At 42.6% G+C, this 25893-nt stretch overlaps 1 protein-coding gene across 1 annotated transcript in view; it reads right to left on the reverse strand.

Annotated features, from left to right (window-relative positions):
* lrp1aa (low density lipoprotein receptor-related protein 1Aa) overlaps positions 1-25893 on the reverse strand; it is a 396987-nt gene that overhangs the window by 139959 nt on the left and 231135 nt on the right. Inside the window, exons 32-41 of the mRNA XM_051676564.1 lie at positions 22074-22223; positions 21727-21867; positions 20670-20795; positions 16601-16732; positions 16112-16246; positions 15076-15205; positions 14831-14957; positions 12952-13103; positions 12427-12551; positions 10582-10956 (exon numbers count right to left, since the gene is read on the reverse strand). Of these exons, the coding sequence (XP_051532524.1) occupies positions 10582-10956; positions 12427-12551; positions 12952-13103; positions 14831-14957; positions 15076-15205; positions 16112-16246; positions 16601-16732; positions 20670-20795; positions 21727-21867; positions 22074-22223 (1593 nt within the window). The remainder of the gene's footprint in view (positions 1-10581; positions 10957-12426; positions 12552-12951; positions 13104-14830; positions 14958-15075; positions 15206-16111; positions 16247-16600; positions 16733-20669; positions 20796-21726; positions 21868-22073; positions 22224-25893) is intronic.

Below are 25893 nucleotides of genomic sequence, written 5' to 3' on the forward strand. Positions count from 1 at the left end.
GATGGAGACAGCGTTCGTGGATGGGTTATGTACTCATTGCAAGAACATGTCCATGGCAACGATGCAGTCACGGCTTGCCTTCGTAAGAAAGCAAGCCACCCCAGCGGCTCCCTGCCCTGGTCCTTCTACCTACGGGTATGAGGCCAGCGCGGCTAGCACTGGGGGCGATTTGGGGATCCCAATGGGACCACCTCCGCCGGGTATCCCCCCACGGACCTTCCATTCCCCAGCACGCTCGTCTGCCCCGATCGGGCTTCCGGATGAGTCCGCCGACTCATCTCACGGCGAGTTCGAATTCTTGTTCGGAGCCTGCGAAGGTGATGAGCTCTCCAGCGCCGCATCGGAGAGCGGGCTCCTCTAGTCGGATGCAGAAGCCTCAGCTGGGCTCCCCCCCTCGGGTACGGTCACCCAGTCACAGGCTGACGCGGAGATGATGGACATGCTTTCCTGGGCAGCCGCGAGCATCGGGCTAGAGTGGAACCCTCCGCTCTCCCCTGAACCCTCGCGCCACTCACAGTCGCTCCCGCCCCAGTTCCTTTGTTCCCGGAAGTGCACGAGGAGCTGACAAGGTTGTGGGAGGCACCTTTTACTGCCAAGTCCCGATCTTTCAGCTCCCCCGCCCTCACTACCCTCAATGGTGAGGCGGCCAAGGGCTATTCAGCGATCCCCCCGGTGGATAAGGCGCCCAAAGCTCCCGTCCAAGGCCTGTAGGTTTATGTCATCCCTGACGGCCAAAGCCTATGGTGTCGCTGGACAAGCTGCAGGCCCCTGCGTCCCAGCCTCAGCATGGAGCCCACCGCAGGAAGAAGATGCCACCCGTCAAGAGCCCGAGAAAGGCTTCGAAGCACCCCTGAGACGGGAGACCCAGGGACAACGAAACCCACTGCTCTGGAGCTGGTAAGCAGACCACTCCATCCCCCGGTGGAGGGCCGGGAGGAGAATCTTTTGTTACCTTTTCATTTAATTTTGCCGCATGCCCAAGTGGCTGCGGTACCCAAGAGTTCAGCAAAAGAGCGGTTTCCTTGTTCCCTGGGTCACATACCCAGTGTGCACAACCTTCATTACGACCACTGTCCACCATTCCATTTTGGCAGGTTTGGCACTCCAGTGGCGGTCTCCCCGCCCCTGCGTGCCCAGCTGTGGCACAAATCCGCCACCGATATGACGGTCTCCACGGGTCACGAGGACAGGCCTCTTCCTTCCCCGTACCAGGCTGTTCCGGGGGTGGTCACAAGGAGCCAGGTAAGTGATTCAATGTCCCTGAACTCAGCACGGCCATGACACAGCGTGGCACCTCAGGCTCCGCCGCGAGGCCCCACCCGCTGGTACGTCCGATGAGATTGTCCCCTTGGTCCCCCTTGCCCGGAGCTTGGATGCATGGCTTGCACTTTCCAACCCGTTGCGATGGCTGGTCCGGACCATCCGACTCGGCTACACGATTCAGTTTGCCAGGCATCCACCTATTTTCAGCGGCATCCACTTCACCTCAGTGAAGGGTGAGAACGCCGCTACCTTGCGCACGGAAATCGCTACCCTCCTATGGAAGGGTGCGATAGAGCCTGTCTCTCCGGCTGAGATGAAGAAGGGGTTTTAAAGCCACTACTTCATTGTACCGAAGAAAGGCGGTGGGTTGCGGCCAATCTTGGACCAGCGAGTACTGAACCGGGCTTTACACAGACTCCCGTTCAAGATGCTGACGCAAAAATGCATTCTAGGTAGACCTGAAGGACGCATACTTCCACGTCTCGATTCTACTTCGACATAGACCCTTCCTGCAGTTTGCATTCGAGGGTCGGGCGTATCAGTACAAGGTCCTCCCTTTCGGCCTATCCTTGTCCCCTCGCATCTTCACGAAGGTTGCAGAGGCAGTCCTTGCCCCGTTAAGGGAAGTGGGCATTCGCATCCTCAACTATCTCGATGATTGGCTAATCCTAGCTCACTCTCGGAATGTGTTGTGTGCACACAGGGACCTGGTGCTCTCGTACCTCAGCCGACTAGGGCTTCGGGTCAACTGGGGAAAGAGCAAGCTCCTCCCGGTTTAGAGCATTTCTTTTCTCGGCTTGGAGTTGGACTCAGTCTCGATGACGGCACGCCTCACGAACGAGCGCGCACAGTCGGTGCTGACCTGGACCTTCTTTCTCAGGGGCGGGGCACCATCTGGCACCCGTGACCAGACCTCTGGAATTTCCATGTCTGGCCCCTGGACGGGATGCGGAAGACTTAAGTGGCCTACCACCCACGTGGTAGACACGATCACTCAGGCTAGGGCTCCCTCTACGAGGCACCTGTATGCCTTGAAGTGGTGTCTGTTCGCTAAGTGGTGTTCTTCCCAACGCGAAGACCCCCAGAGATGCGCAGTCGAATCGGTACTTTCCTTCCTGCAGGAGAGGTTGGAAGGGCGGCTGTCCCCCTCCACCTTGAAGGTGTATGTAGCCGCTATAGCGGCACACCACAACACAGTGGACGGTAAGTCAGAAGGGAAGCACGACCTGATCATCAGGCTCCTGAGAGGCACCGGGAAGTTGAATCCCTTCAGACCACGCCTCGTTCCCTCATGGGACCTCTCTGTAGTTCTTCAGGGTCTACAGGGAGCCCCCTTTGTGCCCCTGCAGTCAGCTGAGCTTAAGGCACTCTCTTTGAAGACTGTTCTCCTGACTGCACTCACTTCCATCAAGAGGGTAGGAGACCTGCAAGCATTCTCTGTCAGCAAAACGTGCCTGGAATTTGGTCCGGGCTACTCTCACGTGACCCTGAGACCCCTACCGGGCTATGTGCCCAAGGTTCCCACGACCCCTTTTAGGGATCAGGTGGTGAACCTGCAAGTGCTGCCCCAGGAGGAAGCAGACCCAGCCCTGATGTTGCTGTGTCCGGTGCACGCTTTACGCATTTATTTGGATCGCACGCAGAGCTTTAGAGTCTCTGAGCAGCTCTTTGTCTGCTTTGGTGGACAGCAGAAAGGAAACGCTGTCTCCAAGCAGAGGATCGCCCACTGGCTCATTGACGCCATAGCAATGGCATATCACTCTCAGGACATGCCGCCCCCGGCAGGGCTATGAGCCCATTCTACCAGGAGTGCGGCGGCCTCCTGGGCCTTGACCAGTGGCGTCTCTCTAACAGACATTTGCAGAGCAGCGGGCTGGGCAACACCCAACACATTTGCGAGGTTCTACAATCTTCGTCCCGTGTAGTGGCAGGCACAAGCAGGTAAGTCCGGGACAGATGGCCGGAAGTATTGCTTGCACATAGCACCTTTCACCTCCCCTGAGCTTAAGACGTGCGCTGTTGACTCCCAGTAGTGTTCACAAACTGTGTTCCCTGGATGACTTCCTCCGAGCCCTGTGGCAGATGAGTTTGAGGAGAAACTTGCTGCCAGATCAGTACATGTGCTAACTAAGCCCTGTACTGAGGTAGGTGCTCCGCATGTGTTGGTTCCCCATAGGTAACCCCATGCAATGTATATCTTCCGCTAATTCGTTTCCCTGTTGGTAAACTGCGTCTTCCTTGGGCAGTCACCATGTTTGTAGAAACTCCTCCCCTGTAGGGTAGGACCTACCATGGGACTTCTCCACTTGACATACTTCCGATAAAGCTCGGCAAGACCATGTGACGTATTTCCACTCAAAATACCCCCCTCTCTCTGGGCGGGGTGTGGTCTCCACGGTGTTCTTTCCCTTGGGAGTGACACCCACCCCCCCCCCCCCCCGACGTAGACCTGGTGGCCCCAGTCAGTTAACAAATTTCACTCTTTTTTTGGGGAGAGAAAAAAAAGAGAAGATAAGAGGCCACGACTGGGCTAGCCTGTCTCTATCTTTTGGGCAGTCGACTTGTCCCCGAAGGGCGGTTCGACACTCATAACAGCGTTGGGTGAGGTTACATGTTGGCCTGGTGCGCTGGCTATGAGGCACACAGTGGTCTTCCCATCACACACTGCCAGTTCACGTAACACAGTTCAGCCAGTTGTGGCATTTCGTCGAGTGAATAACAGATAGGGAACGTCCTGGTTACTAGCGTTACCTCTGTTCCCTGATGGAGGGAACGAGACGTTGTGTCTCTCCTGCCACAATGCTGGACTACCCACTGAAATGGCCGGGACCTTGTCTCGGCTCCTCAGCACAAAACCTGAATGAGTGGTTGCATACCAGCTCCTTTTATACCCGTATGTTCGGTGGAGTGGTATGCAAATACCACTCGCCAATTTTCATTGGCCATTTTCAAAGACCAGAGGTGTTTCGGGCTCCCAAGAGTGACCCCTAGTGTCACTACATCGACACAACATCTTGTGCCCTCCATCAGGGAACGGAGGTTACACAAGTAACCAGAACGATTTGTCCATGTTTTCTGTCTGTCTTAGTAGTGTGAACTTGTAATGTTTGAAATTCGGCTATGCAAAAAACACAAGTAACATAGGTACGCTGTAAAATGAGGTCACAAATGCCAAGAGCGCTAATTGGATAATAAAAAAACAACAAATTTGTGTCTTTTCCAATTGTAGATTTGTTCTTGCAAATTAATTCTTGCAATGGCACAGCAAATTATTTATTTATTTATTTATTTATCTATTTACTGTATTTTCCAGAAATAAACTCGCACTTGACTATAAAACGCACTGGGTCAAAATCGCGTTGTTGATAGAGAGAAAAAAAACACACAAGTCGCACTGACAGAGGTTGGATTCGGCAGGCACTAGGACCCTAGAGCAGCCGCCCGGCCTCCATTCACCGGTTCAGATGTCAAATGTGCTCCGTTAAGATTACAGTACCTCAGAATCTACACATTGTATCACAGTGTTTTTGGACTTGTTTAAAACAGGAGAATTTGCTTTTAGTAATCGTATGTTACAGTTTCTCATATTCTTTTTATATTTCATGAGAGAAACGCGACAAGTAAGCCACATCTGTTCATAACATCTGTAACATCTATAATTTATGCTGTGCACAAATAAACAGCTTTTAGTCTTTTGAGTAAAACAATACACCTGTTGTATTCTATTCATTCATTCTGTTCACTGACTGAATGTTTTTACTACAAGTGTGATGATGAAGCATCATTTTGTGGCCATGTGAGGAGTTGCGTTTGACAGCAGACTAGAGTTTGTTAGAACAATAATGTCATGATGGACAAAATATTTGAACTGGTTGCATAAAATACTTTTGAAAACATACTGAATTGGCTACTTTAAAACTCTTCTACCATCTCTATGCCTTCACTAAAATACTGGGATTTTTTATTTATTTATTTATTTTGAGGAATTTGATAATTTATCATGACACACCTGACAATCTTTCACGGCACACCAGTGGGCACAGTGGTTGGGAAACACTGGTTTAGGTAGTCAAATTGTATTACAGAAGATTTGGCTGACATCTCTCAGACAGCCATAGTTTCTTCTCCTGTCTCCTGCATTGACTTTCTTTGAGTGCATGTGAAGGGGGTGGGGAGGGGTGACAGCCATTAACAGTAACAAAAATTTCAAATTAGAAATGATTCAAGTTATGGCTTGCATTTGAAGCAGGAAGTTTTAAATGCAATCACAGTAATGGTGTTAACAAATAAATCAAACAATGCACAGGCGATTTAGTGATATCCCCACAGTTGTGGTCTTGACCGGTCTTGAAATAAAATCCCGAGTCCTCTTTCTCTGAGACCGAGACAAGACCGAGTAAAAATACAGTCGATTCCGAGACGAGACCGAGACCTTCAAAAAGTGGTCTCGAGACTTGAGTCTTGAGTACTACAACACTGCTCTGAGGCCATTAGACAACATTCAGTGTTTCAGTCTCACTTTTAATACTCTGTGTAGGGGGCCTGGGTAGCTCAGCGAGTATTGACGCTGACTACCACCTCTGGAGTTGTGAGTTCGAATCCAGGGTGTGCTGAGTGACTCCAGCCAGGTCTCCTAAGCAACCAAATTGGCCGAGTTGCTAGGGAGGGTAGAGTCACATGGGGTAACCTCCTCGTGGCCACAGTTAAGTGGTCTTTGCCCTCAATGGGGCATGTGGTAAGTTGTGCATGGATCGCGGAGTTTAGCATAAGCCTCCACATGTTGTGAGACTCCGCGGTTTCATGCACAGCGAGCCACGTGATAATATGCGTGGATTGACGGTCTAAGAAGTGGAGGCAACTGAGACTTGTCCTCCGCTACCCGGATTGAGGTGAGTAACCACGCCACCACAAGGACCTACTAAAGTAATGGGAATTGGGCATTCCAACATTGGGAGAAATGCTCTCACTGCAAAGAGAATGTAGATTCATCCACAAAACGGTCCTGAAGGTGTGACACTCTACAAAATAATCTCCTGCCGCTAGGCGGAACCAGCACAAAAAGAGCACGCAGGATCCTCCACAGTCAAGCAAATGTTCAGTGAGCCGGTCCACTCGGCTGCAACGTGAGTACAACAAGATGACTTACACACTCCATTGATGTTGCAAAAAATACTCCACAAAACAAACTCCAGCCAATAGGCGGAATAAGCACAAAGAGCGTGTGGATTCATCCATAAAACTGTCCTGAAGATGTGTTACTCTACAAAACTCCAGCCACTAGGCAGAACCAGCACAAAAAGAACACGCAGATTCCTCAAAGTCAAATTAATGTTCAGTGAGCCAGCCCACTCAGCTGCAACATGAGTGCAACAAATGACTTAATCACTCCAATGTCTTTGCAAGAAATACACCAAAAAACAAACTCCAGCCCCTAGGTGGAACCAGCACACAAAAAAAGTGCGCAGAATCCTCAACAGTCAAGCAAATGTTCAGTGAGCCGGTCCACTTGGCTGCAACGTGAGTACAACCAGATGACCCACTCACTCCACTGACCCCATGAAGGATATCGCTTGCTGTGGGCATGTGAATGCTTTATGGCCATCCTTAGCATCTACTCTCAACCTGGCCGGGAATATCAGTGCAAAAGCGACCTTCCATTGATGTAAAAGTTTCTTGCATTCCTTGAATCGATCACGCCTCTCTCCTGTCAGATTCGCAAAGTCTGGAAACAAGACAATGCTGTGTTCTTCCAAGAAAGCCCTCCTTTACTCCTCACCTCATGCAACACAAGATCCTTATCAAATGATCTCAGAAATTTGGCCAGAATTGATCGGGGCCTGTCCCCCTCAGCGGATCGCCAAGCAGGTACCCTGTGAGCACGCTCCACCTCCAGCTCATAGCCTGCCATGTCAAGCAGATTCAGAAAGCCCATCCAGGAATTTCACTGCATCCTGTCCCTCTGCTTCCTCAGAGATTCTGATGATACGGACGCCACTCCGCCGGCTATGGTTCTCCATGTGCTCCAACCTCTCCCAGACATGCTCCAAATCCACCTTGGTCGCAGCGGATTAGCAGATAATTCACTCTCCGATGACTCCAGATAATCGATCCACCTCTCGACATCCCCCACTCCTGCAACCACACCAGTGATCTTTGCCTCCATGGCAGTGATCGATTGACGCAACACAGCAAGATCCTCCAAGTCAGCAACGACCTTCGTCAGCTTTGCCGACATGTTCAGCATCTCTCGCCACATTTCCCGCATCTCTCCGACTAAATCGACTCCCAGGCTTGTGGCCTGCTAGGGGGTGTCAGCTTGAGCACGTAAGTGTCTTTTAATGTCTCCAAAGCCAGAAGATTTTGAATTCGTAGACATATTGTCCTCCTAGAACAGTTATGGAATAGAGTGTATCGAATCTCACAGGTTTATTTCATCAAAAGTATTAAAACTAGCAAAGTGCGCAGAGCTCGCCATTCACACGTCTGATCCTCGCATGGTGTCACGTGACTCCTTTTTCTTTTGATGTTAGAGCAAATGGGTAAGCAAAAATTATACAGTATTTGGTGTGGTCTTGCATTTACTGCTTTCGAAATTTACCCTGCAGTCGCTTGCTTCCACGTTCCGAAACCTGGAAGTGTGAAAAGGGTCCATGGCCTTTGGGTACCTAGCCTTCCTGCCTCAACTTCATGCTTACTTCCTTGCAAGCACAAGTATTTGTTTCCAATATGCAAATCAAATTTTCTTCCTAATACTTGAATTGAGTCAGCCAAAAGTAATAAAGTGAGAAACATGATCTTTACTCCAGTATGGATCTTTAACTGCCTTTCATAGCAACATAGTTCACTGTAGCCAAAATCATTCTCCATGTTCTTGTGTCAGATAAAGTGCAGAAGTCACTGACTCATCTGTATCTAGAGTGCATAGCATCTCAAACCAATTGAGGCCTATGGAACAGATCTTTTTTCTAGAGAAAACAAATGCTGCTGGACTACTTTGGGGTCATTCGAGTGAGCTATAAACAAAATATATAACTGTATGAATGTGCAAATAAAACAATAAAATTAAATGAACAAAACATTTTCACAGTTATAACAAGACTCTACAAATGAATCTATAAAACCCATTTCTGCCTTTAATATGAGCATAAGTAAAACTAAATCCTACTTCTGCAGGACTCCTAGTGAATCTGCTTTTGATTTGAGTTTAAACAATGCCAAAAACTTTTCCATTTTGGCAAATGAAGCCAATATTCTTTCAGGAGACATTCTGTTTGTGATTTTACAATTGTCATAACCTCCATTCAGTGAGTGTTTGTGGCAACAGAACAATAAACAGATACATACACACCTTACATTTCTCAGTTCTCTTGCTCTGAGAGCCAAATGTTTTTTGAAAGAATGACTTTATTGTGTTCTCAGAGGAATGGGCGGTGACTTCAGACTATACTGTGCGGTTTGTTTGTGTGTGAGCTGGTCAGAACAGTGACTCAGTCTTTGAGCTGTGCTCTCTCCAGATGTGAGTGGTTAATAGAGAGGAGAGTTTAACAGAAAGATACAGTGACTGTAACACCATAGCATGTACTATTTCACATAATCAAAAGTTTGGACACACTTGACTGAATTTATGTTCCTCATGATCTTAAAAACTTTATGATCTCAAGGTGTCTCAAGCTCAAATGCTTGAAATTAGTTTTGTAGAACATACCAAATGTGCTTACACATTCATTTCTGTACAATAATAACATTGATTTGATTGATTGACAAATTGATGACAGGATAGTGAAGGAAAAGCAGCCAACAAATAACCAGATAAGGCTTCACAATTAATAAGTAATCAAGACTGCAATTACAGTTTCCACAATTAACTAATCGAGAAAAGTATCAATTATAGCATTAGGTCTACTTCCATTGTGTAAAAAAAATCTTTTTTTTCCCGTAACATTTGAGCATTGCAACCAATCACAGACATGTCAGATGCTCACTTTCTGTGTATAATTTATAGAAATTTTAAAACCATTTTTGTTTTTCATGCTTCAAAGAGGGCCAGTTTTAAATTTTTGTCATAATCGAGTAGAACACCTACTTAACTGCCTATCAATGCCCTTGCAACCACACAGAACACTCTGGGAATAGTCTAGCAATCACACAGAACAAAAACAGCCTAGCAACACCCTAGCTGCTACCCAGAAAACCTGCAACCACCTAGCAATGCCTAAGCAGCTGCAAAAAGAGCTGAAATATTCTTCTAAAAATCTTTGTTTGTGTTCTGCTGAAGAAAGTCAGTCATACACACCTGGGATGGCATGAGGGTGAGTAAATGATGAGAGAATTTTCAGTTTAAGCCAATCGGCTCGCATGGTGTATGCTGATTGGTTCTTTGACATGTAATTGGGTAGCCAATCAACTTGAGTCTCTCTCTTTGTCTAACATTTAAATTGCTCGGTTTTGCAGACACGCCTGTTTCACAGCTGAGATTTTCTCTGAAACCCACCTCCACCCCAGCTCTACAGGTCTAGATCTGTTACATGGGGGTTGAAATGTCTATTTGTGCAGCAGCAGCATGTCCACATGCTAACTCGGTATGTCTGTGTATTTTTCTAGCAGTAGCAATCTCTGTTCTTTCTCTGCAGCAGCAGCAGTGTAGCCGATCTATCTCGCCAAGACCAATATTCTGTCAGTATGTCATATAGACATTAACATGCTTAATCTTTCCAAGAGTTGTCATGACTGAACTACAGTTTTACTGAATCCATAACTCTTGCTTAATTAGTCGTCAGAGACCCAAGCACTGATATTGATAACTTGTTTTCTTAAAATGTTCCCCTAAAAAAGTGTTTGGGGACTAACTGTTAAATACTTTCATAGAAGATTGCTAAATTTGATCCAAAACAACCATCAGTGGTGTCAGTAGGCAATCACCACATTTTTTGACTTTGGTATGCTGGTAGATTCAAATTGTATGTTCCTGGCAAACTTGTTGCTATGATACATTTTTAGAGTGCAAGCTGCTGTTATATGTAGTTTTAACCCATTTAGTAAAAAAGGCATTTAATCGCTTTAATAAGTGTTGCAATTTTGTTAAAATGGGTCCCTGAGCGGTAACATGCATGAAACATTTAGAAAAAGTAATAGTTATGACAGAATGAGGTTTTGCAAGAAACAAGGAGGTCCACCCAACAGGACATTAGATCAGAAAGAGGGACAGTAGACAGAAACATTGAAGCATTGCTGCATAAGGTCATTAACGATGACGCAGATAAAACTTCTAGGAAGAATGACATAATTCAGGTCAAAAGACGTAATTAATTGAAACCTTACTCTCAACCACTGTCTTCCGATCTGATCCATTGTCACTGATCTGTTGAATATTCCCAAAGTGGATGTCGCTGTAGAAGATCCGATTGGCTCCTTTCCCACCTCCTCCGCGGTAATCAAATGTTAGTGCTATGACGTTTTTCATGTGGTCGGGATCTTCGAATGGTTTGATGGGTGCGTTGAGGTTGTTTTCGTCCGATAAGTGCACACTCTTTAGTATCGTACGTTCTGAATAGAGCAGGTATCCGTCATAGTCGCGGCAACTCTGCCCATCCTCAGCTAGCATTCCGTGAGCGCAAGCACACGTGCGCTGTCCGTTACCACGGTAAAGACAGAGCTGCTGGCAGCCACCATTATTGTTCTTGCAAATATTGGTTCCTGCAGACAGAAAAATTAAACAGATATAGCAACATTGTTCAGAGATTACAAGCCATTAGCACTATGGCAGTAGTATTGTGCTGAAAATTGCAATTACTTTACGGCCATAAACTCTTATTATTCAACCCCCGATATATGTGAATTTACGGGAGTAAAATGGGCTGCAATCATCATTTCATGTTGAATTTAAAACCTGCAAGGAATAACTGACGACAGACAATTTAATTATTGATAATTCATTAATGCACACTAAAGGCGGAAATGTGGCCCTTTCAAAAAGCATTACACCTCGGGTGTGCATTAATTTTCAGTACTGCAATGGTGCAGAGTCAATTATACACTTTTTATTATAAAACATTTACCACAAGAACATGTATTTATCTTAAGATAATTTTCAGGTTTTTGTCCATAAAACATTCCTCCATTCAGAACTACTTTTTTACGCCACCAATTAAGTACCTTACTTAAACACAGCCCAAGCCGTCATTACTAGTTCTAAATTTATTTATTTTTTTAATACAGAGAGAATGTCAGTGATATGAAACTTAATTTCCTCAATTTCCCCCAGAGCATAAATAATCTACTCTCCTATCCTCCTTGGCAACCTGTGGCACGCGTGCCACTATTGCCACTCTGAGGGATAATTACTGGTACGCAAAGCAACTCCGAAAGAGAGGAGTACGTATTTAAATTATATGAAGTCCCTCGCACCTGCATGCCAATCTATGTCTTAATGTAATTTTTTCCTTAATCATGCAGCGTGCTTAATTTAGTTATGAGCTGAATGGGAAGCTAAACAGTAAACTTTACTTGGATACCAGAAAGCCATTTATTGCAAAAAAAAATCTCCTTAAGACACAAAAGTGGCATTTACATTTACATGCACTGTGTAAGCAGTTTGCTCTTTATACCCGTATTTATGCGGCTCAGTAAGTAAGCTGTGTTTTCAACATCAAAGGAGACATCACGTAATATCCCTGCCAATGCTGATGTAAATAACATACATGGCATCCTATGAAATGTTTTCTTTTTTTTTTCCTTTTTCCCCCCCCCCATTGCTTCACTTTATTTCCAGATGTGGTACAGTTGCTGCTGTTTGTTAACTTGCCACCATGCCTGTCAATGCATTATGCTGCAATTGTGGGGTTTCCCTCTTACTTCATACTCAAGGATTCACTCAGCGCACTTGAATGCAGTGCGATCACTAGTGACTGTAGTCGATATTTTAAATTTGTGCGTTCTAGTTGATTGTGTTCCCTCTGTACTCCCCAGAAATGTTGAATTCTCCCATCTTGACTTGTTGATTTGATGTAGCGCTCCATCCAATGACATGAGTATAGTTATCCGTTATATTCGACATAAATTATGAATGAATTCCACACGGTCCTCTACATGATAATTCATTTCCCAGAATGACACACGGATGAGTTACAGCTCATTCTCGTAAGAAGAAAGTCTTTTTACACTCACCTTGTTGTCTTGCTCTGTTAAAGACCTTAATGTCTTTAAGTTGTACACCGATGCCCGTCCTCAGAGCTAATGAATCTGTAGCATTGTCTTTACTGCCACGTTTTATTGAACCATTTGCGTGAGTCCTAATAAAAGAAAACATGTAAAGAACAACAAATGAAGAACAAAGAGAGATCCACAGCAACTTAAAGACTGCATGAATTCAAAATTTGAGTTGTGTGGCTTTTAATCCGTGTCTATTAGCTTTAAGGCTAACATACACACATCACCTTTAACATCATTTGATTGAAAAGTTGTAAAGCAAAAACTCTTTAAAAGTTGCAAATAAAACAAATAATATTTATTTTAATATTTAATATCAGTCAACATGTTGGTTCTTATATCAAAAGTACAAAAAAAGTGGACGGAAAGATGATTTCTCTAACAAATTTGAGCATCAGAGATTTTGTTGCAACTATTCATAAGTATGATCAGGATTTAATGGAGTGAAATGTATAAATATCAGTTCTTTCAGTTTGCACTGACCGGTCGCTCCAGTATATGTAGCTCTCAAAAACAGACACAGAGAACATATCCATGTTGTTGCTGGACAGCACCACCTCTCTGTTCTCACCCGTCTCCAGGTTAATGCGCTCAATTTTATCTGTCCGTGCATCACACCAGTACAGCAAACCTTCCTACAGGAGACACAGTTAATCATCAGAACACTGTGGACACATTATACTGCACATACAGACAGAGGAACTGACTTTAAATGTGCTGTGAGTCTCTTGATGTGAAGGTGGTTCCAAAAGATAGGCAGCAACATTCTGCATCAGGACTCAGTAGAGACCCAACACAGTCAACATGATCACATGGAAAATCGACATGTTGCTGTCAAATGTTCTGGTACCCTATCATCGACAACATTCTGTCAGATTATTGAGACATCCCCCATCCAACATTTTTGTATCAATTCTAATGTTCACCTTTCCCTGTGGTGCTACTTACAGCATGTTAGGTTAGCTACAGTACCTACAGGCATGGGTCCTGGACATAAGGAAACCAAGAAGTATACATAGTGTTCACATAAGCGATGGTGAGCACGATCCGGAGGTTTCATTTTTGCCTAAAAAATTACATTTTAACTTCACTGGCAGTAGCTTGCAGGTTTAGGACTGGGATTTAGGTTAGGGGGTAGGGTTAATAAAATATGCATTCCTGTTGACTGTATTGATATTTCACCCAGAACCTGGAGCTAAAACCTGCCCATACGTTCAAAAGACTTCCAGCATCAGTTTGAATTTCAAAAAGCACAGAGCAAATTCAGCAGCAGAATGTTCGACCTACTGTTGCAATATTTGCAGTGTGATCAGTCTGACACAGTACCAAACCTGTTTATTGTTCAAAAGTAACAAAAATGTTCTTGGCTGAGTTCGGAATGACATACTACCCATACTACTCTTACTACTTCTGCCATATCTGCCTTTGGCAGAAATAGGAAGAGTAGTATGGTAGTGTGCCATTCCAAACTCGGACCTTAAGATCCAACATGAACAGGAGAAGTGTGATTTACCAGCCTAATGTATGAAACACACTCTGGGCTAATATTGTATTTGATATATTATCAAGTGACAAATAACTTTGCACCAAAATACTGTAGAGTTTGATTGGACACATGTCTTTGACATCAACAACAAATGTTCTGGGAATCGTTTTCTCCTCCCTTTTAAAAAGATGATTAGTCTATTTATTTAGCTATCCTAACAATGCACGATTATATTGTTAGTTGCATTTTTTTAATTAACATTTCGATTTTTTTTTTTTTTCTGCAGTCTACAACCCTTTCATAATAGACATGTGACCATTTTTGGCTTAAAATCTATCAGTTGAGAACCGCTGCCTTACTAAAACTATATTTTATTTAGTACTGATAAGTGTCAATAGAAAAATAGTTCAATCCATTAATTAAAAATGTTTGATGTTTGCTATTCTTCCCAATATTTGAGTGTGCTTTGTATTTTACACTATATATAGTTTTTTACGCTTATTAGCACATTACCTTATTAGCTTAGCAACATGCTAAAATCAAACTCTACTGCAATCAATTTTGAATAGTCTCTCGATTCACAATTACAGTCTTTAGATTTAAAAATGAACTACTTTTCAAATATTTGTGAATTCTGTGTATTTTTTTGGGGTCATTAGCATATCACATTATTAGCTTAGCAACATGCTAATATTAAACTAATGAAATCAATTGTGAATTGAATCTCTCGTACGCTTCACGGAAGGAGTGCTATATGTCAAACAGAGTTTTTTCCTTTGAAGGTAGTTGTGTAAGTTGACTGTCTATAGTCTCATTAGAGTTTGGAAGAGCCCTTGTGTTCAGATAAAGTTGATGTGAATGTATCTTCGTATGTACCTGATAGTCAATGGAGATGCCGTTGGGCCAGCTGATACTGACATTCACCAGCACCGCTCGCTGGGAACCATCCAGACGAGATCTCTCAATACGTGGGTACTGACCCCACTCTGTCCAGAACAGATACCTACACACACACACACATACACACACATGGAATACACTCGGGTAAGGAGTGCACTGTTTAATTCATGCAGAAGAAAATCTAAATCAATTACAGTAAATTATGTTGAGAGATGTCTCACCCCTTCTCAGGATGTACAGTGATGGCTCGGGGTTTGTCTAGTCCTTGGGAGATAACCACATATCGAAACGAGCCATTTAATCTGGCCACCTCGATAACATCAAAGCCCTGATCCGTCCAATAGATGTTTCCTACAGGGTAAAGAGAAAAAGAACAAGACTTTTAAAGTATCCCTTCAGTCCATGACCTAAACTGCCAGTCAAAAGATTAGATATTAACTTTTTTTTCTTTACAAGCAAAACTTTTAATTCAGATAATTTTTATTTTTATTTGACAAATTGGAGCACACAGTGAAGGAAAATCAACCAAATAGTGTCCAGCATACACAGAATTTTGTTAATTACTGTTGAATTCCTCATGAAGTTGATTGAGAGAATGCCCAGAGTATGTAGATTTTTTTTCTCCCCTTTTTTCCCCAATTTGGAATTTCGAATCTCAGTTGCCTCCACGTCTGAGACCATCACGTGGCTTGATGAGCACGTTACCGTGGAGACGTTGCGCGTGGAGGCTTCATGCTATTCTCCGTGGCATCCACGCACAACACCCCACGCGCCCCACCGAGAGCGAGAACCACACATTATAGCGACCTCAAGGAGGTTACCACATGTGACTCTACCCTCCCTAGCAACCGGGCCAATTTGGTTGCTTAGGAGACCTGGCTGGAGTCACTCAGCACGCCCTGGATTCGAACTTGCGACTCCAGGGGTGGTAGTCAACGTCAATACCCAGAGTATGCAGAATTATAATAGTTACATGTCACAATAGTAACATAGCTTTGATTTGTTTAATATTTTTTGGTCACTACATTGTTCCCATATTTCCATTTTTGTTGTTTAATTGTATTCATGACTGTACCATTATGCTAAAATGTGGAAAATAGTAAAGAATGAGTATGTGTGTCCAAACTTTTGATTGGTAGTCCTGAGTCTTATATCATTGATTATTAACACACTGCTAGAATACTGCAGCAGTCACATGTTTAAGTGACTAGCACTCTAAGAAAGCATTTGAATGAAGCATCTTTGTGTTGGACAGACCAGCGATCCAGTCGACAGCAATGCCCTCCACACGTCCGATGCCATTAGTAATGACATCTTCTCTCCACGTCTGATCTCTCTTGGCTCTGCTGATGGTGCTCAGACCCATGTCCACCCAATAGATGGTGTCATTATCTACATCACAACAGTTACAGATGATTGTATTACTATTTATTTTCCCTTATTTTACCCTTTTTTTTAATTTGACACTTTTATTGTTTTTTTTTTAATTTGTTTTATGTTTTTAATGAAATCACTTTCTTAATGCTTCTATGTTCTGACATGTGAATAACTGAGCTGCATTTTTTTAATGAAAGGTGTAATACAAATAAAATGTACTGTATTATTCTTATTCTTAATATTATATGAACAGCATTTCTCTCATACACCTTTGGAACTAAAATAGTCTGTGGAAATACTACCAAACAGCATTTCTTAATAACATCTGAAAACTTCAGTGTTAGATAAATCAGCAGTGTTATGACTTACCGGCATGAAAATCGATGCCGACTGCTAGTGATGTGCCTGAAACAGGAACGAGGGCATCTGACTTGTCAGCAGGGTCCAGTGGTATTCCTCGAATACCCTCATGAACAGAATACAACAGAAACGAACCCACACCTGAAATCAACACAACAATCATTACGATTGAATTTACGTGCACAATAAATGACTGAATAAAGCTAACCATTCTGTGAGAATAGCATGTGTAATTGATTTGTTGATACTACATTATTTGTTAATTAATGAAAAATGGCTCTAAAGTCTTTAAGATAACAATCCCGATAAGAACACATATAAAATACAAATAAAACTTGTACCACCAAATGATCACCACGAGTACTAGCTTAAAATGCATTTTAAGCATGTTTTTCAACTGTGTTTTGGAGTGTTTGGTCAGTTTACATTTCTGAACAGGATTACATTTCCTGTATCGACCAGAGTAAACCTTTTTACTAAATACAAATCACATATCATCAATACTGGTTCACTTCTGCAAATTATGCTGAACTGCTTTTACACCAATTATGAACTCACTGAAAAAAAATAAATAAATAAATACACTGGTGGCCAAAAGTTTGGAATAATGTAGAGATTTTGCTCTTATGGAAAGAAATTGGTACTTTTATTCACCAAAGTGGCATTCAATTGATCACAATGTATAGTCAGGACATTAATAATGTGAAAAATTACAATTATAATTTGAAAAAAAATATATAAGAATTTCTTAAACTACTTCAAAGTGTTCTCATCAAAAAATCCTCCACGTGCAGCAATGACAGCTTTGCAGATCCTTGGCAATCTACCTGCCAGTTTGTCCAGATACTCAGGTGACATTTCACCCCACGCCTCCTGTAGCACTTGCCATAGATGTGGCTGTCTTGTCAGGCACTTCTCATGCACCTTATAGTCTAGCTGATCCCACAAAAGATCAATGGGGTTAAGATCCATAACACTCTTTTCCAATTATCTGTTGTCCAATGTCTGTGTTTCTTTGCCCACTCTAACCTTTTCTTTTTGTTTTTCTGTTTCAAAGTGGCTTTTTCTTTGCAATTCTTCCCATAAGGCCTGCAACCCTGAGTCTTCTCTTTACTGTTGTACATGAAACTGGTGTTGAGCGGGTAGAATTCAATGAAGCTGTCAGCTGAGGACATGTGAGGTGTCTATTTCTCAAACTAGAGACTCTGATATATTTATCGTCTTGTTTAGCTGTACATCTGGCCTTCCACATCTCTTTCTGTCCTTGTTAGAGCCAGTTGTCCTTTGTCTTTGAAGACTGTAGTGTACACCTTTGTATGAATCTTCAGTTATTTGGCAATTTCAAATATTGTATAGCCTTCATTCCTCAAAACAATGATTGACTGACGAGTTTCTAGAGAAAGCTGTTTCCTTTTTGCCATTTTTGACCTAATATTGACCTAAAGACAGGTCAGTCTATTGCATACTGTGGCAACTCAAAAACAAACACAAGGACAATGTTAAGTTTCATTTAACGAACCAAATAGCTTTCAGCAGTGTTTGATATAATGGCAAGTGATTTTCTAGTACCAAATTAGCAATTTAGCATGATTACTCAAGGATAAGGTGTTGGGAGTGATGGCTGCTGGAAATGGGGCCTGTCTAGATTTGATAAAAAATGACATTTTTTTATATTTTGTGATCAGTTGAATGCCACTTTGGTGAATTAAAGTACCAATTTCCTGATGTAAAGCTAAAAATGTTATAGATTAGGGACAAAACATTACCTACATACAAAAGTCCTCTTTATGTTAAAAATTAAGAAATTTATAATAATAAAAATACTGGAAAAGTTCAATCTAAAGGAAATGTGTATACACAGGTCATTTATTACTTATATTTTTCATAAGATTTTTTTAAATGCATGCTCTATTCTTGGAAGCACATGTAACCTGTCCTCAGCATGAGGAAACAATGTCAAACTGCCAAACAAAGTGTTTAAAAATGCAACAAATCCATAAATATAAATATGAAATGAAAAGCAGGGATCTGTAAGATATCAAACAACACATAAAGTAAATTTTAAATTATATTTTCCAACTCATGTGTGGCCACAGGAATGTTTGTTGAGGGTCAGGGTAATTGTGGGGATTAAATGTTGATTCTATGTATATATGTTTTGTTTTTCTATATTTACAGTAGGAATCAATAAAAAATTGTAATTACTATATATATATATATATATATATATATATATATATATATATATATATATATATATATATTTGTTTTTTTTTTTTTTTTTTTTTTTCATAAAATAATTGTCTATCAAAGTTGTGTTCTCACTTTGCGTCAACTCCGTCAGCTATTTTTATAATCCTGAAAAAATCAGACAATGTCATGGTCAGCTATGACTCTGAGTACCCCTTTCCCACTTCCTGCTCATGGTGGATGCAACAGTAGGACACAAGGTCTGGTAAGTTTAATTATTTTTTTATATATTTATATATTTTAAACAAACAATGTTGAAGTCTCTGCGGTCACAGCTTCAACATGTCAACACTATCATTCCCATTGTGATAATTTCTGTTAAGAATTGTGGGAAACATTTGCCATTTTAGTTTATATTATAGAGACAGCTTTACCTGAGGTAAAAATAAAATAAAATAAATGTCTCCAGCATACAACACATGGTTAAGATGAAAAAATATTCAATTTTGTCAATTTTCAGAATAGTGTGAAAACAGAAAAAAAAAAAAAATATATAGAATGCATTTTATCACTTAAATCCTTTACTGAACACTATTATTAGAAAATTAAAGACTTTACACTCTTGTTGGATGGGTCCAAATAAATTAGCATGCTTTTTAGTGTGTCTGATGGAGTTGACACAAATTACAGTAAGATGTAAATTATGAAGTGAATAAATGTCAATTTTCAGAAAAAGTGTTTTTAAACAAACCTGTTCCCTTACATGGTTCATTAGCTGAGACCTTTGTCTACAAATATATCTATTTCAAATTAATTTAGTATTATATTTGTCCTTTATCTCAAGAACCAGCAACATTTTTTATACGTTATGGTTGTTGAGCCAACAATGTTTTTTTTTTTTTTTTTTTATACATGAATGGTATCTCAAAGCCCTATTTCCAAGCAGACATGGGTGCATTACCTAGAACTGAACTAGGATTTTCCTACCATATGAGCAATTCAAGCTTGAAATACATCTGTTTTTATGAGCCGCATCAATAGGTGGCAGTACAACTCAACAAACCTCACAAGCAGAGCAGACACAGAATGAGAACCGCTCACTTAGGAGGAAGCACACTGAATACAGAGATCTTAAAACACGATTTTCAAAGTATCCACTACTTTTAACTTGACACAGCATCCTAAAAATTTTTTGTTCATGGCGCTGAATACCAGTGAGATGCTCCAAACGCATCCGTCTGAGGCACGCACATATATATAGAGCGACCATTAAAAATAGCACAGATGGAACGCATTATATTTGCTATAGGCCCTACGTATTATATTTATAAATATTTGATAAATAGACCAGTGCATAGTGCATAGTGTATATTGTAAGTGCATAATATACAGTGCGTTATTTGGAAGACAGCTTTTGTCTCTTCATACATATTTCCCAACACAACTTTGGTAAAGCGTGAGCGGCAGTGTCAGTATTAAAGGTGCACTCAGTAACTTTTTGCCTTTCTCAGCAAATAATGATGTATGCGATTAATTGCAATAAATAAATTGCCATGTCATAACATTTTTAATCGATTGACAACCCTAATTTTAATGTAATGATTGAATTAATAAAATGAACATAAAATGATCACACACAGTGTGTTTTGTATAGTTAGAAAAAAAAGTCCCCACAAACACCCACAAAATGCTCCTGAAAATAAACTCACAGGGCAAATATTGCCCTGGGCTCTCAGAAGGTAATGCAAAATTGCTAAAATTCTAAGCAGTAACTGGATTATTACACTGTTAAACACTGTACCTTTATGTATTTCTCCTAAAGGCAAGCATACATAAATTAGAGTCTGAACATCAGGTGTGTTTGTGTGTGTGGGTATTACTCTCATACCCTCACAAGACTGCTGTCCAATCCTCAGGCTGTATCCTGCAGTGCACATGCAGGCTCGGGTGGAGGGAGAGGTGGGCAGACATAGCTGAGAACAGTCGCCATTATTATTACTGCACAGGTTTGAACCTGACAACACAACACACATACTCACATTATGAAGTGCAAATCTCAACACTCCTAGATGTATGAACCTTCTCAAACATAATCAAGGCTCCCTGCATCATACAGTAGATGGGAGTGCTTAGTCAAGCAAAAGGTGCAAGAGATCACGATACTGTATCTTGTGAATATAGTTCAACAGCAAGAGGTTGTTGTTAGTTCACAACATTCACAATATGACATGTGTTTTATAAAAAAGGATTACAACGTAATTTAAACATTTATTAAAACATAATTTTATTAGGCAAATTCATTAAGTGCATTCTTTCTCTAGAAGATATAGCCACTGATGGTTAAATAAAGGATAATATTTGTTGCCAATGGCTGCTGTACATTGATAAAACAGTAGTTCGATGAACAGGTGTTTCACATCATACAGTTACTATAGACCTTATTCACGCTAGCGCCATCTTTGATTTTTTATGGGAATGACAACGAGGCTATGAGGGATAGACTTACCATCTCTTCAATTGCACAAATGGTATAAAGCTGTATAAAGCTCCTAGATCACATCTGATTTTCCACAACTCATGTTGTCTGGAGTTTTTTGTATACTGAATGTTCTTGGACATATTTTTATCAATGTTTTGTCCATGGAATGATCCAAAAACACTTTAAACTGCAGTACAGCCCACTGAAGAGACTGTAAGTCTATCCCTCACAGCCTCGTTGTCGTTCTCATTAAAAATCAAAGATGGCGCCAGCATGAATAAGATCTATATCATGCATTTTAGCACAGCTGCAACATTATATTATAAATCTGCTAACAATACACATAAAGGTGAGATCAAGAACAAAGTACAATGTGGTAAAGTGAGTGCTTTGGTGGCATTTTAGGCTTTGTAAATTGACATTTTTAAAATTGTTGTACCACAGGCATTAAAAAAAGACCACACACCTGTCTGCACAGTCTCATTGTAGATCTTCATATGCATCATGGGGGATGTGCTGTTTCTCAAGATCTTCCAGTTCCCTCCATCACTCTTATCACACGTGCCGATCTGATCTGTTCCCTGATCTGCCCACCACAGCTTATCACCTACACAACAACATCAACCAGGACAGGACATATAGACTTTTTTATTTTTGTCACACATTATACATTTGCACATACACAGTGAAATTCTTTTTTCACATATCCCAGCTTAGCTGGGGTCAGAGCACAGGGTCAGCCATGATATAGCTGATCCTGGAGCAGATAAGGTCAAGCAGTGTGCAGGTCTTTTATGTGTGTGCTGTATTTACCCATGATAGCCAGTGCTGAAGCTTTGTTCAGTTTGCCTTTGACTGCATCTAACACTTCCAGTCCAGAACCATCCAGTTTACAACGGTTGATCGTGCTGTTTCCAGAACTGATCCAGTATAGATGCTCCATGTCAAAGTCAATTGACAGACCTGTAATACAGACATAGTAAATGGAGATAAAGCTCTATTAGAGAACATTTCACAGCTCAACTGTTTCTGAGGAATTAATGCATTTACAGTTACTGTACGCTATATACTACAGCACTGCAAAACTTATTGTAAAAAGGTCATTGAAAGCACAATGTTCACTGTCAAGTTCGAGAAAACAGAAAGCCAAATTAAAAATTTACTGGGAAAATAATTATCCTATTTCCTATATGGTGCACTATATGGGACTTCAGTCATTTTCTTTGTTGTCTGAATTCTTAAATTGTTCCAAACAATTTAATTCCCTATATAGTGCACTATTCTATACTCATATGCACTCTTGATTTTTATTGTAACTGATGTATACTCACCAGGCCTGGGATCGATGCCTTTTGCACGAATTGATAATCAGAAAAAATTCCCGATGACTATCAAACTATATCTGCAATTTTTCCGATATAAACAGGGCTGCTCATTGCACAAAAGTCTTTAGGTGCATCCCAAACTGCACACTTCTGCACTACTCTACGTCATTCTGTAGTGCAAGTAGTGCGAGTAGTATTTTAGCACTGAAACTGCAACAAAAAGAAGTGAACTATGAGTACCCAGATGTTGCACTTCAACCATCAAAACGTAGTGTAAAATGCTGGACACTTTATGCACTCAACACTCATGGCTTGCAATACGTAGCAGAAGGGGCAGAGTTATCTGGCTACAATGCTGGTTTGACACAACAATTGTGAATAATGGAGAATGTAGCAATTAGCGAAACTTCAGTGAAGGCAGCACCTTATAAATGTGAGATGAATGCTGTGTGCATATGTACTTTGAGAAACAAGTGTTGAACTGAGGTTGGCTAATGTGCTAAAGCTAGCACCACGGCAACAGATTGCAAGCATTTGAAACGTCACTTCCGTCAGCTGTTAAACTGAGAATGCCTCTGTGTAGTAAAAAAACGTTACGTGTTTCATTTGGGATGATACTACATTTTGAAAATTCATACATTACATGGCCAGTGCATAGTGTATATTGTAAGTGCCTAGTATTCAGTGTGTCATTTGGAAGACAGCTTTTGTCTCTTCATACATATTTCCCAACACGACTTTGCATCATTCAAAATCAATAGTTTTCAGCTACAGATGGCATTGTAATTTAATTTAATCCAAGAGTGAAAGTGTCCAATAACAAGATGATTTCTGAGATTAAGCGAGTATTATTCAGCTGGTCATGTGATCCTAAAATGGCAGCCCCCATGAGGGTGCCCCTGCCCCATGTAGAATAAAACAGCTTTTATAAGGTTACTGATATGACTAAAGTCCTCAACTCATGTGAGTGGTCATGATTCAAAAATCCTCAAAATCCTTTATTCCTGCAATCTTTAGTTTGCAGTGTGTAACAACTTCACAGCAGAAGGGAAGGAGAACACAGGGAAACGGGTTTTCCAGGCTCAGGTAAGACCTTTAATTGGCCACTTCAGTGCTTTACAACTTCACAAACTCAACAGCTTCACAGGCACGTAGTTACTTAAAACACATCAGCTTTCATAGACACGTAGTTACTTAAACACATCAGCTTCACAAATACAACAGAACGAACGTAACAGCTTCAGAAGCACCGTGGCCTTCCTTGTGCCAAACTCTCTCTCTCCTCTGCTGGTGGCGTGGCTGCTTATATGCTGCTCTCCCCATGCTCACTGGAATTAGAGACAGGTGATACACATAATCTAGCTCAGGTGCAAGCGCCCTTACTGCTTTCTCTCTCTCCGGACGGACGCTTGACCACGCCCCTGCTGCCACATATCCCCACCGCCCGACTCAGGCCGGGGAGACATCCGGCCTGTCTACCACCACCCCCCATTTCTGGAAAGGAAGTCAGCGACAGCCATCTGTGCTCCCGGTCTGTGGACCACTTTGAACTTAAATGGTTGAAGAGCCAGATACCAACGGGTGATCCGCGCGTTGGTATCCTTCATGCGGTGGAGCCATTGGAGTGGGCCGTGATCCGAGCAGAGGGTGACGGCCCACCCCAACAGGTAGTACCGGAGTGTGAGCACCGCTCACTTGATGGCAAGACACTCCTTTTCTACGGTGCTGTACTTAGTCTCCCTTAGTGAGAGCTTGCGGCTAATGTACAGCACCGGGCGCTCCTCCCCCTCCACCACCTGCAAGAGTACGGCTCCCAGCCCTCTGTCTGAAGCGTCCGCTTGTAAGACAAAAGGGAGAGAGAAATTGGGTGGGTGTAAAAGCGGCCCCCCGCAAAGTGCGGCTTTAACCTGCATGAATGCCTGTTGGCACTGCTCCATCCACTGGACCGGGTCTGGAGCTCCCTTTATAGTGAGATCAGTCAGAGGGCTGGTGACATCTGAATATTTAGGCACGAACCTTCTATAATAGCCAGCCAGCCCCAGGAACTGTCTCACCCCCTTTTTGGTCTTGGGCCTTGGGCAGGCCGCAATCACCGCAGTCTTGTCAATTTGGGGACGCACCTGCCCGTGGCCTAAGTGGAACTCATTCAGGTTTTGTGCTGAGGAGCCGAGACAGGGTCCCGGCAATTTCAGCAGGTAGTTCAGTGTTTTGGCAGGTGGGACACAACATCTCGTTCCCTCCATCAGGGAACGGAGTTTACGAAAGTAACCAAGACATTCCCTATCTGTCACTCACTTGACGTTGTGTCGATGTAGTGACACTAGGGGTCCCTATACGAAATGTCACAACTAGCTGAACTGTGTTACGTGGACTGGCGGTGTGAGACGGGCAAACCATTGCATGCCTCGTAGCCAGCGCACCTGGCCCAATGCTCCTACAAGCGTCGTATGGTCCCCCACACCTCAGGGACAAGTCGACTGCCCAAAATGAGGACAGGCCGCCCCAGCCATGGCCTCTTCTCTTCTTTTTTCTCCCCAAAAAAGAGTGGAAATCGTTCAGCTGGGGGCCATAAGTGTCCGTGTCGGGGGGGTCCTTTCCCAAGGGGAAGACAACGCAGAGATCACACCCTAGGGGAGGCAATTGTGTGGAAATACGTCACATGGTATTACCGAGTCTTGTCGGCAGTGTCGCATGTGGAGAAGTCCCCATGGTAGGTCCTACCCAGAGGGGACGGAGCTCTACAAACACACCGGTGGCAAAGGGGATTCTGCCCAAGGAAGACGTGGGTTTACCAACGGGGAAACCGTATTGCGGAAGATACATCACATGGGGTTACTCACAGGCAACCAGCGCATGTGGAGCACCTACCCCAGTACAGGGCCTACTAGCACACGTACTGGGCCAGCATCGAATTTCTCCATGAATTCGCCTGCTACAGGGCTAGGAGGAAGGACATCCAGGGTCCACAGTCTCGTGAACTCGGCTGGGGGGTAAAAAGTGCACATCTCCCCCTCCAGGAGGGGAAAGGCGCTGTATGCAATCCGGGACACCCAGCCAGTTGTCCCGCATGCTTACCTGTTCGTACCTGACAACACACGGGACAAAACTGGCTCAACCTGGAGATTGTACAACCTTGCGAAGGTATTGGGTGTTGCCCAGCCCGCTGCTCTACAGATGTCTGCTAAAGAGGCGCCATTGGTCGGGGCCCAGGAGGCCGCCAAACTCCTGGTGGAGTGTGCTCGAAGCTCCAAGGGGGGCGGCACGTCCTGGGCGTGGTATGCCAAAGCGATGGCGACAATGACCCAGTG

The sequence above is a fragment of the Myxocyprinus asiaticus genome, chromosome 37 (genome assembly GCF_019703515.2).
Source record: "Myxocyprinus asiaticus isolate MX2 ecotype Aquarium Trade chromosome 37, UBuf_Myxa_2, whole genome shotgun sequence".
Classification (NCBI taxonomy): Eukaryota; Metazoa; Chordata; class Actinopteri; order Cypriniformes; family Catostomidae; genus Myxocyprinus; species Myxocyprinus asiaticus.